Source organism: Durotheca rogersii, assembly GCF_024521655.1.
Source record: "Durotheca rogersii strain YMJ 92031201 chromosome Unknown GGS23scaffold_44, whole genome shotgun sequence".
NCBI classification, from domain to species: Eukaryota; Fungi; Ascomycota; class Sordariomycetes; order Xylariales; family Xylariaceae; genus Durotheca; species Durotheca rogersii.
Genome location: NW_026251275.1, coordinates 184,868 through 201,367, shown reverse-complemented (window position 1 = coordinate 201,367; position 16,500 = coordinate 184,868). Strand labels below are relative to the sequence as shown.

General features: G+C 55.5%; 4 protein-coding genes across 4 annotated transcripts; 3 read left to right on the top strand and 1 right to left on the bottom strand.

Moving 5' to 3' along the window:
- Positions 1-118: 118 nt before the first annotated feature.
- Positions 119-3,271, bottom strand: GGS23DRAFT_588819 (glycoside hydrolase family 92 protein). Its single transcript, XM_051517571.1, has 5 exons — positions 2,860-3,271; positions 2,757-2,789; positions 2,596-2,700; positions 2,535-2,545; positions 119-2,488 (listed from the first exon to the last, which is right to left on the bottom strand). The coding sequence occupies exons 1-5, from the start codon at positions 3,065-3,067 to the stop codon at positions 359-361; spliced, it is 2,487 nt and encodes an 828-aa protein (XP_051367493.1). The 5' UTR covers positions 3,068-3,271; the 3' UTR covers positions 119-358.
- A 1,987-nt stretch (positions 3,272-5,258) lies between these two features.
- On the top strand, positions 5,259-5,617 carry GGS23DRAFT_601119 (uncharacterized protein; the record flags this gene model as incomplete). Its single annotated transcript, XM_051519171.1, has 2 exons — positions 5,259-5,423; positions 5,498-5,617. 2 exons carry the CDS (start codon positions 5,259-5,261, stop codon positions 5,615-5,617), a joined length of 285 nt encoding a protein of 94 aa, XP_051367492.1.
- A 1,268-nt stretch (positions 5,618-6,885) lies between these two features.
- Positions 6,886-8,913, top strand: GGS23DRAFT_395963 (glycoside hydrolase family 125 protein). The gene is made up of 3 exons (XM_051513551.1): positions 6,886-7,529; positions 7,582-8,528; positions 8,596-8,913. The coding sequence occupies exons 1-3, from the start codon at positions 7,215-7,217 to the stop codon at positions 8,876-8,878; spliced, it is 1,545 nt and encodes a 514-aa protein (XP_051367491.1). The 5' UTR covers positions 6,886-7,214; the 3' UTR covers positions 8,879-8,913.
- Positions 8,914-12,918: 4,005 nt separating this feature from the next.
- GGS23DRAFT_608012 (autophagy-related protein 13-domain-containing protein) lies at positions 12,919-15,863 on the top strand (the record flags this gene model as incomplete). Its single annotated transcript, XM_051520141.1, has 3 exons — positions 12,919-13,146; positions 13,214-13,312; positions 13,377-15,863. 3 exons carry the CDS (start codon positions 12,919-12,921, stop codon positions 15,861-15,863), a joined length of 2,814 nt encoding a protein of 937 aa, XP_051367490.1.
- Positions 15,864-16,500: the final 637 nt, after the last annotated feature.

The following is a 16,500-nucleotide window of genomic DNA, read 5'->3' as shown; positions in this document are numbered from 1 at the left end:
TAGAAAGGTTTCCCGTACCATATTAAAAAATCCACGATATGCTAATATATGCCTCTCGTTACTCAGTAGACCAGAATTATATTCCAAGTCGCCACTAGAGCCATGTATCTCCCCGTTATTACGGCGGTCGTTAAGATGTCTTCAATTCTGTTAATAATAATAATAAGGAATTCCCATCTGAAAAGTCTACTTGATACGATACAGTGAGAAGATACTATTCAGCAGTAACGTCCCCCCGGATCAGTTTTCCGCTTGGTGTATCCGTCTAGCCCGGCCCCGTCCGTCCCGACGATATAGGTATATATATACTTATTCAGCTGTTCAATCACCCGTTCGTCCGCTCATCCGTCCCCCCAGCTTAATCCAGCATCCCCGTCGATAGGCTCGGGGGAAGGTCCTCATCACGTGTGCCCCAGTTGCTCTCCTCGGGCCCGAGAACGAACTCGAGCGTTCCGCCGTTCAGAAAGAAATCGTGCGTGATCCAGCTGCGGTTGTACGGCCGGCCATCGAGCCGTGCACTCTGTACGTAGATAGACTTATACTCGGGTGCGTCGAAACCGGCGACGTTGCGCAGCGTCGCCATCTTCCCGCTCGGCGTACGGATGCTGACCTCGCGAAACAGCGGCGCCGTCAGCAGGTACACGTCCTGGCCTGCGACCGGGTAGAAGCCCATGAAGGCGAATGCTGTGAAGGCCCCCATCGCGCAGTCGTCGTTCCCCGGGATCCCGTTAACGCTCGCGTTGAATTGCGCCGGTATGTACTGGTGCACCCAGTACGCGCTGCGACCAGGGCGCCCACCGTAGTGGAACTGGAATGTGGGCAGGAAGTTAGGCTCGTTGCCCATATAGTTGATACCCGAGCTGTGGAAGTAGTCCAGGCGCTCGACAAAGGCGCTCCGCCCACCCAGAGCCTCCACCAGCGCCGCCATGTCCTGTGGCACGTAAAAGGTGTAGAGCCAGGGGCTGCCCTCGTACGTGTCGTACTGTGTGTCGAAGTAGCAGCTGTGTGGCTGGTAATTCGGGCTACAGAGCCGCGTGTTCTGGTATCGCCACGTACCGTTCTGAAAGCGCGGCTGCAGGAATCCCTTGAACTGCGTCTTTTGCACACCACCGGCCTCATCCCGGAACCGGTCTTCCTGATCTGGGTTGAACAGGTTCTTCCAATTGCGGCTACGCTGTAGGTACTTGGTTTCATCGGCCTTGTGGCCGAGTCCTCGCGCCATAAGCGCAATAGCGAAGTCGTCGTATGCGTACTCGACCGTCCGAGAGATGCCACGGGTCATGGGGCCCGTGCCATTGCGATCCGTATCATCGTACGGAATATAACCTAACTCGTGCCAGCTCACGAGACCGCCCCGCCCAGATGTAGACCAGTTGTTTGGTTCTACCTCGGCATCGGAGACGACGGCCTCGTAACCGAGTTCCCAATCGATCCCATCTGTGAGATTCTTGATAAAAGCGTCTGCGAGCACTACGTCCGCGTTGGAGCCTCCTTGCGTGTAACCCTTGCTGAAGCTCATGCGGCAATCCGGTAGCTTACCTTCGTGTTTGTACGTGTCGATCAGAGAGCGTACCATGCGCGTCTGAACCGCAGGGTCAACAATGGTGAGCAGCGGGTGCTGCGCCCGAAACGAATCCCAGATGCAATAGAAGGAGTCGTAGTACGGCTCGTCCGATTCCCAGAGTTGATTCTCTCCCGTATAATCCTGCGGAGAGATAAGCGCGCGGTAGAGCCCAGACCAAAACGTCGTCAGTAACTCATCGTTCATACCCGAGTAATCAGGTTCCACGACGGACAGCTTCTCTTTCCAGGCGCTCTCACTAGCCCTGACCACATCCTGAAAGCCGAAGTCGGGGATCTCGGCTTCCGCGTTTCTACAGGCTTTCTCCACGGACAGGAACGAGAGGCCAACGCGTGCCATGATCTGGCCTTTGGGCGGACGGGCGAAGTGAACCCAAGCACCTGCCGAACCAGATGGGATGTAGAAATCGCTTCCCAAATGGCCAATCGCTTTAAATTCTTCGGTCGCGTCGGATTGCAAAAACGTCCCCGTCTTCCGGATCGCGGCCCCCCTAAAATCCGCACAGAAATGCGCTTTATACGATCCAGTTCCGAATGAGGGAGCAAACGAGGCGTTCCCCGTTATTCTGCCGGTGGTTGGGTTCACCTCAATATCGCCCCCGGTCCGGGAGTTACTCAGGTCGGCCAAATCCACAAGTATCAAGGGGCTATTGGGCATCACGGCATTGCGATATTCCACCTCGTCCTGTTCCGAGAAGCTGAATTTATAGAGCGTGGTATGCTCGCTAGCTGTCATCTCGGCATACACAGTGTTCTTGAGGCCGATGGCAAAGTAGCCCGGTCGCGCGGTGGCAGTTCCCTTGACCCTCGGGACGGCTCTACCTATGTAGGTATACTTGCACTGGGCGAAGTCGTCCTCAGGGCATCCCGGGTGCACGAAGAGAGGGAAGTTTCCCAGCGAGGGACTCTATGACTCGTTAGATTGGTGCTGTTAGCGGATACGACTAACTCACTCCGCCGGTGCCTTGCGATACGTTAGCAGAACAACCGTGCCTACTATAGATTCCTAGCTACCTGAATCATGTAGGTGAGAGAAGCCTTGGATCTCTGAGTCGTCTGAGACGAACCCGGCGGCGGCCTCTCCACGGTTATTCGAATCCGCCACCGCTTTCGCCATGCCTAAGCCGCTCGTCAGCAAGAGGGCTTCTGCATGCCCAGCATTTTGAGCGACTGACCATACGGCAGAGTAGCACCAGGGAAAACGTGGCCTAAGCAAGGTCTCAGCAACAATTCTCCCGAACGTCACGAACCCAAGTCATGCTCGCCGCCGCCGCATACCTCCATTCACGGTTCCGATGAGGGGGTCGACATAACGGAGAATTTTGTCGCTAGATATTCTTGATGAGCCCTTGAAAGCATCCAAAAACGCGCTTGGAGGATTGAACCTATGAGAAGAAGGGAGCAAAGCCCAGACTAGCAGCGCCAGCACCGGGACGACGACGAGAAACCGACGGCGGCGCGGGAAGCTCGTGAGGAACGGTGCCATAGCGGACCAAGAGCAACAGCCTGGATAACAGCTGTGCTCTCCGAGCCTACCTAATCCAGGTATCGACTGCAGATGGCAAGGCAGATGACGCTCGTGCTCACCAAAGCCATCGACACCCGAAGAAGGATCCTATTCCCGATCAGATTCACGGCCAGCCCGACGACCTCAGCTAGTTTTCTCACCTCGGCTTTGCTGTCAGGTGAAGAATCCATTCATCCAAAAAAAAAAATCGACTAGAAATCATCGGCCTAGATATCCGCATTCGCCTCCTGCGGCCGTCCCCTGCGAACTTGTCCTAAGCTATCCCGATGTGGCACGCACCCCTGTGACGCATCAAAGACGGCCGCAGACAGGATCAAATTGGGGCGCGTTCTAGACGAGATTCCATCCACCCTTGGCAATTAGAGGAATCCGGCTGAATCGCGTCCGACTGGGGGGCGGCGGATTTACGAGGATGGCATCGGCAGTACAATCTCGAGATGGCTATTGGGATACGGGGCACGGCCATCAGCGGCCACATAGATGCGGAACTTATAGCTGCGCTCGCATGTTACCCAAGGCGTGGCTAGCTTGTTTAGACGGAGAATGGAGAGGGGGGACACGGAGCTGTGGTTGCTGATCGTACAACAGGAGGCTGGTCTTCCGATTAGTCCCAAACGGAACGCACAGTACAGGGGGGAGATGGCGCACGGCCCATGGCGATACGGATGCCGATTCGCATAAAGAAATAAAGAAATAGCAGGTTGGGAATCGGGGTAACAGAGAAGCCTGTTGAAATGCCACGACGCTGGAAAGGAGTGGAAGACGAGCTGGATAGACGAGGTAGCGCGGAGGGATCGCCGACTAGAATCGGGCTGGAGTTGAGCAAGTCGAGAGACAAACCCTTACTACTAGGAGGAGGTACCTACGTAGCAGATATGGCGTGGATGACATGATTAGGTACCCCCTAGGGTAATTGGCACCCTCTCCGCCCCTCCGCCTCTCCGCCGCGGGACAGGGAGGACTTCTTTCTTCCCCCAATCACCGCACGCTCAGAGCCAGGTTACGGTTGGCGCCCTTGGTACCTAGGTACCTCTGCAGATATTAACCGGCACCCGACAGGTACCTAAGGTTAGGAGGAGATAGGTAGGTACCTTTATGCATTAGGTACCTACCTCCTAGGTGCCTCCTCTTTACCCACGACGCACTAAAGATTAGGTACCTCCTAAGGCGTCGCTAGTAGGTACTTTGGCGCTTATCGCCTAACAGATACCTACATACACGGCATATCTACCTACCTCGATCTGTGAGGCGGTCTTCGCAGCCTACCTGCGGTTACAGAGACCCAGAGCACGTTCCCACCCGAGGCATGTATGTAAGCCCGTTATGAGAGCAACTCGGCTTGCCACATAGTGAGACAGAGCGGAGAAGGAGAGCAGAGATGCCGAGCCACGCCCGGGTCTGCCCCCAAAACCGGCACCTCGGAAATGTCAACACTACATGCCTAGGAGCAGTAGGTAACAAGCAGTGATAAAAGCCTGGTGCTCCCGCCATGCCTATTACGCAATGGAGAAGTCTTCTCAAATAGGTATTCCAAACTAAGCCTCTTGGCTCTGCTATAGCTATAGGTAGGGACGGGACGTGGAACGCTCTATGACTTATGCTAAGGTTGGACTGCCCAAGACCAGGAACAGCCGTAGATCGGATATCCGCAGTCCACATTGGACAACCAGAGGGGGCTTACCAAATACTCCACAGCCTGCACGATGTAGACGGGATTACACGGGATTCTCAGGCAGGGTTGGCCTGCGGTACGGCAAAGCAGTAAGCTTTGGATCACGGTTGCGGTGAAAAATCAGGTAACTCCTCGGAAACCCTACGTGGCTGCCTCGTGGAGTTGCGCGCCTCCTGACAATGTAACATTTACCTACCTCTACCGTCCACCGATGTAAGCTTATATTGACCATAGCTTACCTCCCAGAACGAGAAATTTCCCCTTCTCGTCGCGAGTCCCTATTCATGCGTCGCCTCGTCCCCTTTGAAAATCACCGGTCTGATGCCTAATGATTTCATGCTGTGGTATTGTATTGTCGAATCTGCCCACTGGGGACTTCCGCAAGAGCGTGCAAATCAACAAGTTAACCCGTCACCAGGATCTTCTAACTAGAGCCCAACTTCCCCCATCTCATCTACCGGATAAATAAACGACAAAATGCTCCTCTCATCACTGAAACGCATTCGAAAGCCAAACACTCACCTCAACAGCAGGATTCAGACGACGGAAATGTCGCTCAAAATCGGCCTAGTTGGTTTGATCATACTTCTCGGCTCATCCCCTGCCCGGGAAGTGCCTTCCATCATCGAAAAGTTCTATAAAGTCCTCAAGAGCAAGGGCTAATGTAGCTCAGAGCTAGCTTCGGGCTTCTACAGCACATACGACGGTGACGACAGCGGCCGGCCGGCCGAAGCCGCGCCCTAGGACACGGACTTCGAGAGGCTGGCGGCGATCGATCCTCGGGCTACGGATACCACGGCGATCACGTGAAGGACTTCAACGCGACCTATCTCTAGGGTCAGAATGGCGAGCGCGTTAAGCAACATGGACATAGGTAGGCTGGGACGGGACCCAGGGCGGTCCGGCCGACGACAGCAGCTGCAGGAAGTCCGGCGACACCCAACCGATCACGACAAGAACGACGTGTTATAACACATCGCCTTCGGCGGTATTAAAGGACACCGTACCCGACAAGAACGGCACAAGATGGGCCGCAACTACAGGGAGTTCGAGTCCCAAGAGCTACCTAGGTAATAAACCCCTCCGTCATATCCGAGTTTGAAGGAGATGGAGCCTGCGCACGGGTTGGGTTAGTTGGTCTCGAGTAGCGCATTAGGATCCCCTAATTAGCTACTTCGTGCCATGCGTTAACAGCAATATAGACTTGCCCCCCAAACCTGGGTCGGGCTCTCGAAATTGTACCTACCTAGATATTACAGGTAGATAATATTATCATCGGAGGCTGGTTTCGAATTGTGATTGTTGGCGACGTGATACATCGATATAATAACTGCAGCCGAGGCTTCTCGGCTTTAGAGCCCCTTTCATAGGGGAGTTTGCCATACAATGCGATACAGACTGTCAGCCAGGTACCTGTTTCTAGGTATCATATTTATTCTAAGCATATTCCCCGCAACTGTCTACCGCATGTAGGTACTATAGTGGTGACTCCGAGTAAGAGTATTCAACCCCAAGTACCTATTACCATGGGGATTGTAAGTACCTATATGCAACAAAGCGGCGCGATGCTTTATTGCGTGATTCATCCGCTTCTAGAACATCGCTTTAATATTCGACAACGTCACGAATACGAACTCTCCAACCCCCGACGCAACACCGACTCCGTGGAGACGACGCCTCGAAACCTACAAGGATGGAGCTCCATGCCAACGACTCTTCAATTGTTTGTTTATGTTATTACCAGCTTCTTGCGTTGGTAGGAACGCTAGCTCTAGCAGCTCCGCTCGTGTGCGGTGGTCTCGGTCCTCCGCATGATGCCCTCCCGAGCTCACCCATGTTTTCACCCTGGCCAGCTGTTGTGACTGGCCACGCGAGCCTCAGAGGGCGGGGAAGAGCGACAGTCGTTGGAGCTCTATTAGGAAGCTCACAATCAGGGGTGCCGGCATCGACGGGTCGAAGATTTCGCCAGGCTTGATCATGGCCGCCGGCTCCGCCAATAGACTGCGCAATGCTGCTGCAGCGTTCCCCGAAGAATGCGCCTCTGCGCCCGAATCAGCCCAGGCAAGCCTTCCCCGCATTCTCGTCGAGAAAACTCTCGGCTTTATTCCCTTTGTTATGCCTGGGGCCGCTATAACCCGCAAGCTTTTCAGAGCAATGTCATACGCTCACCCGAATCCGAGAGCCACCTGCAAGGGTCAAAGACATGGCAGGTCGGGACAAGTCAACAGGCGTCAGGGCAGGGCAGGGCTTGGCGTCGATCTCGCCCCAGAAAGCATGGGGGCGAGAAGCAAGTTGAGAAAGGCGGACGAGTTCAAATACTACCCGACACCTCCCCCTTCCCCCCCCCAGGCCCTTGTTCTAGGTTGCTCTTCACATGTAGGTGCCTTTTCTAGAGGACTCTTTCGGGATCACTAGAGCTAGAGCTAGGTAAAAATGCCTTCTTTGCTTCTGTTGCTTAGCCTCCTGTATGGAACATTTCACGGGGCATCGGCGCAATGCCCCGATTACTCCGCTTACGCCAGGGCAACGCATGAGCCCTTCTCCGAAGGGAGGTATCAGCTCTCCTACCAGAGACCGACGCCCGAATGCCGGAAGTTCAACCTGTCGGACGTCGAGAGCACCATATTGGACATGAAAGAAATCGTTAAGGATCCTGATCTCTTCCGGCTATTCGAGAACACCTTTCCAAATACGTTGGATACGACTGTGACATGGAGAGGGGTTTCGAACAACAATTCCGCGGAAGAGGTAGGGCTGGCCGCCACCTACGTCTGCTGGCGCTAGATTAACAGTCTCTAAGCTCACCTTCATCACGACCGGAGATATCGTAGCCATGTGGCTTCGCGATAGTGCGAACCAGTTACGTAGTTATAAGTCACTCCTAAAGGCCGACGAGTCTACCGATTCGTTAGCATCTCTATATCGCGGCGCAATCAATTTGCAAGCGCGGTACATCCTCCGAAACCCGTACTGCAACGCCTTCCAGGCGCCCGTGGAATCCGGGCTCCCGCCCGAGAATAATGGATGGGCGGACACCGATCAAGTGAAACCCCCGTATAGCACGGATTTCGTCTTCGAATGCAAGTACGAGCTCGACTCAATCTCGGCATTCTTGCAGCTGTCGTACGATTACTATGATAAAACCCGGGATTCCGATTTCTTCGGGAAGTTCCAGTGGGCTAATGCGGTTAAGACGATACTCGACACCGCCGAGGACCTCCTGATCGGGACCTACGCCGACGACGGCGCCGTAAACGAGTCGCCGTACACCTTCCGGCGGGCGGCGGACAGCGCGACAGAGACTCTAGCAAACAGCGGGGCCGGAAGTCCCGTTAAGGGAGGGACCGGGCTCGTCCGGAGCGCGTTCCGCCCATCTGACGACTCGACCATCTACCAACTGTTTATTCCCGCCAACATGCAATTCTCGAGCTATCTGGGGAGGTGCGCCCAGATCATGAAGGCGCACGATGCCGGGCTCGCGCAGCGCATGAGCGACTTCGCGTCTAGTGTGCGGAACGGGATCGACGCCCACGGGAAAGTACAGCATGCAGTTTTCGGGGAGATCTATGCGTACGAAGTTGACGGGTTCGGGTCGAGCAACCTGATGGACGACGCCAACGTTCCGAGCCTGCTGGGCGCCCCGGTTATAGACTTTTTGGAGGCATCCGACGAGACCTATCAGAACACGCGCAAGTTCGTCCTCTCAACGTGGAACCCGTACTACATGCATGGGCCAGTCCTGAACGGGTACGTCGGTCGGGCAACACGCGAAGACGTGGTTTGGGGGTACGGATTGCTGACTTGACTTCTGCAGGACGGGGGGCCCTCACGTTGGCCCCGGCAGGGCGTGGCCAATGTCCATCATCACGTCGCTACTGACTTCGGACGACGACGGTGAGATCGTGGCGGGATTAGGGATGCTGGTTTCGTCAACCAATAGACTGGGCCTGATCCACGAATCTGTAGATACGTTTAACGCAGCGCGGTGGACACGGGAGTGGTTCTCGTGGGCGAATGGCTTCTTTGGCGAGCTGCTGCTGGTACTGCGGGAGAGGAAGCCGCATCTGCTCGAGACGAGCTTCCAGCAGCAGCAGTAGAAGTAGGTAGTAGGAGTAGCAGGCTCGAAGCGGCGTCAATATTCAAGCGTTCGTACCTGTCATTTGATGTCATTTCCATTCAACCGACACGTCACGTCGCGAGGCGGCCCAATGGACGGCTCCCGGCCCAGGTTCGACGGCCGGGACGGAGACGACGGAGACAGGACGTAGGGATAGGTCAAATGCCCTCGGCACACATCGCAGACGAGTACGGCGCTGCGAGTTATTCTGATCGCGGCACAGCATCGGATTTGGAGCTCAAGTAGCCCAATGGCACCGGATCCGAGCTAGCCGTCGGAATGGCAACGCAGCCCGCCGTGCATGCAACCAGAGAGGCTTTCCCAACGCAGGAACCATCGGCGGATTTCTAATGGATAGACGACCCGGATGTGCATGAGCCTCTTATCGCGGAGGCATACGTCGGTTGGTCAGATGAGCTGGTGCCAAGGTGACTTGACGTATCGACGCCGTCCGATATCGCGAGAGAGGTAGGTAGGGATATGAAGTAGGGTGCTTAGCAAAATACCGCAGCTGCAAATAAGACCTGTGGTGGGCATCTTCCGAGCAGCAGCTCATAATTCAATCGCATTCCGCAAGTGTAGGTATGTCCGCTCTGAGGCCGGAGCACGTCGTAGGTGGCAGGTATTAGGTATGATTTATTTCTGCGACGACGGGATCCCAGGCGCCCACCCGAGATTACCCAAGGTAAACCATGTATGCATGCATGGAATACTCGACTTCGGCTCAACATAAGAGAACCCAATACGGTCCGCCCCTCGTGCCTTAGGTACTTACCTTAGGTTAGGTAGGAGGGTAGTTAGTGGGTAGGTATACCTAATTAACGCCTAGGTAGGTACCTACATATACCTATTCACCCCCCACGACGCAGGGAGGTCAGGTTAAGCACGGTAGGTAGGCAGGTAACCTACCTAGGAAGTTATGAAGAGCAGGCCGGTTGAGAACTCCTCTCTTTTGCCTTTTCTCCCTCTCGTCGCGTTTCTGGGCGACGCGGATCCCCTCCGCTGCAGCTTTGCTCTGCAGTACCGGCCTGCGTGGCCCAGTTCCTATGGCTGGGTCCGGCTGGCTACCTAACGATGGAATCCCGACGGGTGAGCCTTACAGACCCCTGTCCGACACCTACCGCGAGCAGCCCACAGGCACACGACGACCTTGTTGAGGTGCCCTTCTTGTCCGCCTAGCCCTTCTTCTTCCAGCTAGCTCTCTGCCTCCTCCTCCCCACAAATACTTAAATATTTCTCTAATACACTCGTGTTATATCTACCTACCTATATCCCGTATATGCCCTATGCCTACACACAGGCAGCTAGGCATAAGATGCCTAGCTGTCGATCTGGCCCGAACAGTCAGGACAGTCAGCCATCGAACAGTCACGCTGATCGACGCCGTCATAGCGACCTTTCCATTTCGGGTCGGCCAATCGTGCGAGCGCCGCTGCTACAAGTAGACGCATGTAGGTAGAGCTTTCGCGAGTGGTGTGCTTATGCGGTAGCTCCGTCGTCTTCTCTCTCTGCATGCATGTGTGCAGACGTCTCTACCTACCTCCAAGGTATACATAGTAGCCTTTACCATCTACCTACTATGTAGGTATGTCTGCTCGTACTTACACATGGCTCTACACATGCCTATCTACACATCAGTGTTGATAGCATTCAGGCAGGCAGGTATAGGCACCCGATGCGTAAGGTAGGCAGGCATATGTAGGTATACATCGTTTGCATGCGTATACGTATACGTATGCGCACGGTATAGGTCTGTTACCTCCTGCTTGTCCTTCTGCCTCAGAGGCCTGTCTGGAAAGCCAGCCAACGGATGCTTCCTCGTCGCTTTGGTGAGAGGATGCGAATAGAATGAAATGTCTGCCTGCCGGAGCCGAGCATTTGGAGTTAGAAGCAAGAAGTACCTTAGGTACTTAGGTACGTAGTAAGCTTGACTTGAATTCTTTGTCTCCAACCCTTGGGGATACCTTTTCTCTACCATGTCTCTCTCTCTGCCAGTCTCTCTCCCAGTCTTGTTAGTCCCTCATTCTCTCATTCTCTCTCTGGTTTGCGTTCCCCTCTCGCCGGCTCACCTTGAGGTTGGTTTCCATGCCTTAGTTACCGCCTAGAGACCTTCTATCCGGAACCTTGAGTCAATGTCTACTATACTCAACGTAGACACCGAATACCGAGGTACCTAGGAGGTAGAGCACTCTTACCTTCGTCCCGCCTGGTGCTCCGACATAATAGCAGCCTTACCTGGAGGTAGGTACCTGTAACCATCTGTGCCTAGGCTGGGTTACCTTAATGTAAGCATATAGTATATGCCTGTGCGGTCCCTCATAGGTAACCTCGATCCCTTCATCCGTGGGTCTCATCACTGCCTAGGTACCTCCTCCCGTACTAGATACCTAGTGCCGCAGCCAAGCCCTGGCTTACATAGAGAGCTGAGTACCTGATGTGACACCCGTACCCCATCATTCCCGGAAGTAGTACCTACCCCGGGCGCCCCTGTACAAAGGCACAACCCTAAAAGGTATAGGATGGTGGGACATGTACCGGTACAATGCTTGCCCCCATTAGGTAAGCACGCTGCCAAGGCTGCCAGCGCTGCTGCGTTTGGCTGGCGACTGAAAGGCCAGCCAGCTTGGCTTAGTCGTCATGGCGGGCCAATCAAGGGCATTGTCGTCGGCTTGGCTCACTTTGTCCACTACCCTTATCAGGCGGTCGGCTCGTAATGCTATCTTCTTCCTCTATCTACCTAATATCTCTACCTTCTCCTCGACTTCTGCTGCTCCCCCAACACGACCGTTGCAGCAGCCTTTCCAGCCTGCCCTGGCATCGAACCTTACCCTAGATGCCGCCGGGTTCCCTCCTCCGACGTATCGCTAACCTCGCCTGCACACATACACCCTACCTGCCGCTGCTCTCCCTCCCAAATCTCGACTAGCACTTCCTAGGACCGATGACGGATGGCCACAAGATCTGGGAAGCATCACGAGGGGACAACCCCCGTCTGACTGACCACCTACCTAGGTCTCCCGCGCCGTTCATCACTCTCTCGACGTCGGCTCGACCGCACTTGAACAGATCCTACCATTATCCGCAGCCGCCCGCCTGCGCCCTCCCTTCTCTCACACACTCTCTGTCTCTCTCCGTTCGGGGACCCTTCCGCCCTCGCGAATTGCTCCATCCCTCCTCCATCCGTCCAGCCATACAACCTATATCCAACACACGCACACTGGCGCACACGCACGTACACGCAGACTGCACCTAGCCTATCCTATATCAACACCACCTGCTACCTCAAATCCATAACCTCTCTGCCTTCTTCTCGCCTACCTGCCGGCCTACCTGCCTTGGGTACCTACGGGCCTACACGTATAGGTAGGTATATCCGTGCAATAATTCAACACGCAAGCACGCACGCACACACCCCTCCCCTCCTCTCCCCTCCCCTCCCTCATCCCCATCTTCATCTCAGTACCTCCGACTATGCCTATAGATACCTTCAACATGGTACAATCTGCCTAGTCTACCTTAGCTCCCCAAGCCTGCAGCCACCCGTATCCATCCAGTAGCAGAGCCTCCCGCCACGTTCTCTGCCGTGCAGGGCGCCCAGTTCACCACAAATACGGTACGGCACGAATCCACATTATTTCCATGTGTATTATTTCGGATGTCTGCCTACGTGTCTTAGCAGCTAGCTCACCTCGCGAACTCCGTGCCTCTAGACCTTTTAACGACTGAGTGCCCCAATAAACCCGTGTGCCTAGTCTGCCCACCTGTCCTACATCCCACAGTACGAACAATGGATGTCAAAGTCCGGCGGCATCGAACTACAACTCCCGTATCCATCTAAGCTGGCTCGGCTCGTCGTAAGACGCCTCGGCCTGCTGGCGACGTCGCCGACACTGCGCTCAGCAGCACAGCCAACCTGAGATATCTCCGGGTTCGCGTTATCGGCTAACGTCAAAACCCCCAAACAGTTCTAAGCCCGCTGTCCAGTCGCCCGGCCGCAGTCTGGGCTTCGACCTCCTCACGATGCATCAGACCCCCCGCGCTCCGCCTCGTACAGCCTCCCCCGCCCTGTCGGTCCAAACGAATCCCACGAGGACGAATAACCAGAGAGATCTGGCAAATCTTGCCGTCCGCCCGCCGTCTCGGCCAAGTTCCGCGATTCAAGACGGGGCGGCGGGAGTGGGCGGCGGAAACCGTGGAACCACGAATCCGAGTCGGGAATCCGTCAAGAAACTGGACCAGATCATTCAGGTCAGTCCTCGGCTCACCAAGGCTGGTTGCTGCGATTGTGGATTATTGCTAACCGTTTGCAATCTAGAATGTCTACTCGAAGGCCGGCACCGTCATACTACAGGCACGCATGCAAGTCACTCCGATTCTCGTGGGCAAATCTCAGGAGAGGAGGACGAGTCGATGGGTAAGTCTAGGTTGTGAGGGGTATCTCGTAAGGAGTGTTCCGTCTAACGAAGCGTCGTTTGTAGTTCCAGCTGGATACGGACGACATAGACGACTTTCGAGACGACTTTCGAGTATGGAAACAATGCGGTGGGCTCGAGAACCGCCCGCCCCCGTTAGTTATCGAGACTTACCTCGACGCGTCTCACTTGAAGGGCGGCCAAAGTTTGGTGATTCTGGACGAAAATGGAAAGCGTTGGGACGTCGTTGAAGCCCTCAACTCATCCGATCAATCCAGCGACAGTAGTTCTGGCCGTCATGGGAGCAGGCCGGTTACCCACCTTGTATTAGAACGATGGCGCGTTGAGTTGAAAGGAAGCGTGCCCGAAAACCTGGAAGATTTCGGGCTTCTTCTTCCAACAGTATACAAGAAGGCCATCGTCTTGATGCGATCGATATACACAACCACAGGTATCCTGCCTGCCTGGAAGCTCGCCAGAAATTCTAAAACTAAAGGCATCCATCCCGCATTGGCCACTCGTTGCCAGGTCTTCTCGGGCGAGTCGCCGGCGTACGGGTCCGATACTCTGAGAATTCCCTTGTTCGAAGGGAGAGGGGACGTCTCTACCGATTACATGTTTGGCGATCTCGAAGTCCCGGTGGGCCGTTTTTACGTTTCCGTCTCTTATCGCAACCATTGCAGTTTCCAAGTCGTCGAAACCGAATCGCTGCTAAGCTCCCGTATCGGCATGGCCATCTCCGATGATATGTTCCGGCCGTCGTTGCCTCGTCGTGGACACGGACGCCACGAGTCTTACACGCCCGAGCCCGGGTCTCTTCCATACCATCGGCATGCCCACGATGTCACGGAGAACCAGCAACGATACGGGAGCCTATCCACGTTCCACGGCGAAGGGCCTATCGGTACAAGTCCCATATCCGCCTTGAAAGCAGTCAAGGCTCCGGGTTCGGATACCAGCTCGCCGATCGAGTCTAGACCGGGGAGCCTTGAAGCCCCGCCCCACACTCTTCCGATTGTCAGCGGCCCTGCACGAAAACCATCCCTTAGAGGGTTAGATACCACGAGACGCCCGTCCATTTCCTTTCAATCTTCGCCGTTCAAACAGGGCTCCCTATCCGCTTTGCCTGTAACGCGAGCGCCAGAGCAGGATGTGCCACCATCGCCCCAGTCACTCAGTCGGCCCTTAGGGACAAATATAGCTGCGCACGCAAGGAACCGTTCCTCGCTCACGGCCGGGATGCCGGCCTCCTTGCGAGGTGGGCCGCCCACCTCGACCACCGCCCCGGACAACCCCGTCGGCAGCTCACCAAGGCCGTCCGCCACCGGTCGGTTTAGTAGCAGCTTTACGCATCGTCGCAACCGGCCGTCGCTCGGTGGTATTAGCAGGGTGGATGACGATCAAAACAGCAGTGGCAAGCAGAGCCTCGCGTCTTCAGTTGCTCAACCAGGTTCCGGGCTATTAAACGAGATCGGAGCAGCCGGCAGTTCCGGATCTTTTCAAACGGACGACGACAATATTAAAGACTTCTTGAAAGTTATCGAAAGTAAGAGGACGCTACAGAGCTTCGAATCCACCAAGAAAGGCGAGTCGGCGACCAAGAGAACAGCAGCCCAGCTCAGCAAGTTCCATCTGATGCGCGAATCCAACAACGCTCTGACCGAATCCATGAATTCCTCGATGCAGCTCCAGCGCTCGTCCAGCTCCTCGAGCCGACAGCTAGGTAATGTCCCGGGAATGTCAGCATCGTCGTCGCCCGGGGGGAAGCCGCTGTCGCCCCATACCCCACATACGCCCGCCATCCCATCTCGCTTGAGCGAAAACTCGAGCGTCGACTACACGCCGACGACGAGGCTTGCATCGCGAGCGCGCAATGTCGAAGACCTCGCTGAGGAGCCGACGGTAATCGCGCAAACCACGCATGAGGGAACAACCGCGATCGACATCCCGACATCGCCGCGGCCGTATCCTCACGCGAGGCGATCCAGCTCGGTTGCCCACCCGAACCGCGCACTCGCCGACGACGACGACGCCCACCGCAGCGTCAGCCTTGGCGCCGAAGACCGTGAGGCTCCTAGCCTCAGCGTCCTGCTAGGGCTGGGTGCTGCCGAAGCAGAGGGCGCATCCGCTGCGCCAGCTCTACAATCGCCTGCTAACATTAGAACGGCCAGTCCCCAAGAGATGCTTGGACCGGAATCCGAATCTGTGGAAAGGGAAGTCGGGCCTCCGGGCGGCCTAATGGGATTCCCCAGCTCACCATACAGGCGTTACGGCGGCAGCGCCGGCCAAGGAATAGCATCACCCCACTCGGCAAGCAGCAGTCTTGTCGGGTCCGGTGGTCGATATATTAGAGGTAATTCGCGGGGAGGCGCCACCGGCCTGGGCGTCGCGGGCGCGTCTGCGGAAGAGGCAGACGATGAACTGCTCCTCTTCGACATGTCAGAGATAACCCGCGATCAATCTCGCCGCAGTACGGAGGAGGGGAGACACGGCCCCGGCGTTGATAGAGGAGGAGGGGTCTACGAATCCAACCATAGGAGCCGTCGTTGGTAATGACTTGGGAGTGCCGCGGCACTGATTCTTGGTCTCTCGTCGCGGACCAACGGCTTCTATATCGAGATGCTTATGGGTCACTACGCAGTATTTGGCACAGTCCCGAGTTGATAGAGGGAAAGGGATATCCCCCGAAGGGAAAAGGAAGAGGACCGGATTCGACCCCACTTGGACGCGGCTACGTACCGGAGATCTACGCCACAGATTGTCATTATTCTTTGGATCAGAGGGGTTTGGGGGGGGAGGGAGTTCTACGGTATCGGTTGGGCATGGTTATTTATTTACTACGGCCGGAGTCTAGAGCGGGATTGAAATCCATTCTGACACGCTCGAGGAAGACGATCGGGCGTTTTGGACGGGGGCAGGGGGCACGTGTATCGCAGAAAAGGGGTCTGCGGACATATGCCTGTTTGGCCGTCGGCTTTTTGGGACCATGACGATGGTGAGCTATGGGGAGACGACGGTAGACGGAATAGAATACCGACGACAGCGAACCGTCTTCAGGCGTGTCTGGGGGTATTGTTTCCCTCTTCCTTTCTGTTTTCCAGGACCCCACGGGGAGGGTAACTTCTGATCTGTATATTTATTTGGTGCCATACTTACAACTTGGATATATGCACACATAACTCCACTAGCC

What these genes read in the sequence shown, in the direction of transcription:
- GGS23DRAFT_588819 (XM_051517571.1), bottom strand. Translation starts at nt 3,067, where the DNA reads ATGGCACCGTTCCTCACGAGCTTCCCGCGCCGCCGTCGGTTTCTCGTC. An exon ending in CATCGGAACCGTGAATGGAG is followed by an intron (nt 2,790 to 2,859) that starts GTATGCGGCGGC and finishes GACCTTGCTTAG; the next exon opens with GCCACGTTTTCCCTGGTGCT. An exon ending in TGGTGCTACTCTGCCGTATG is followed by an intron (nt 2,701 to 2,756) that starts GTCAGTCGCTCA and finishes CGAGCGGCTTAG; the next exon opens with GCATGGCGAAAGCGGTGGCG.
- GGS23DRAFT_395963 (XM_051513551.1), top strand. Translation starts at nt 7,215, where the DNA reads ATGCCTTCTTTGCTTCTGTTGCTTAGCCTCCTGTATGGAACATTTCAC. An exon ending in ACAACAATTCCGCGGAAGAG is followed by an intron (nt 7,530 to 7,581) that starts GTAGGGCTGGCC and finishes ACAGTCTCTAAG; the next exon opens with CTCACCTTCATCACGACCGG. An exon ending in CATGGGCCAGTCCTGAACGG is followed by an intron (nt 8,529 to 8,595) that starts GTACGTCGGTCG and finishes TGACTTCTGCAG; the next exon opens with GACGGGGGGCCCTCACGTTG.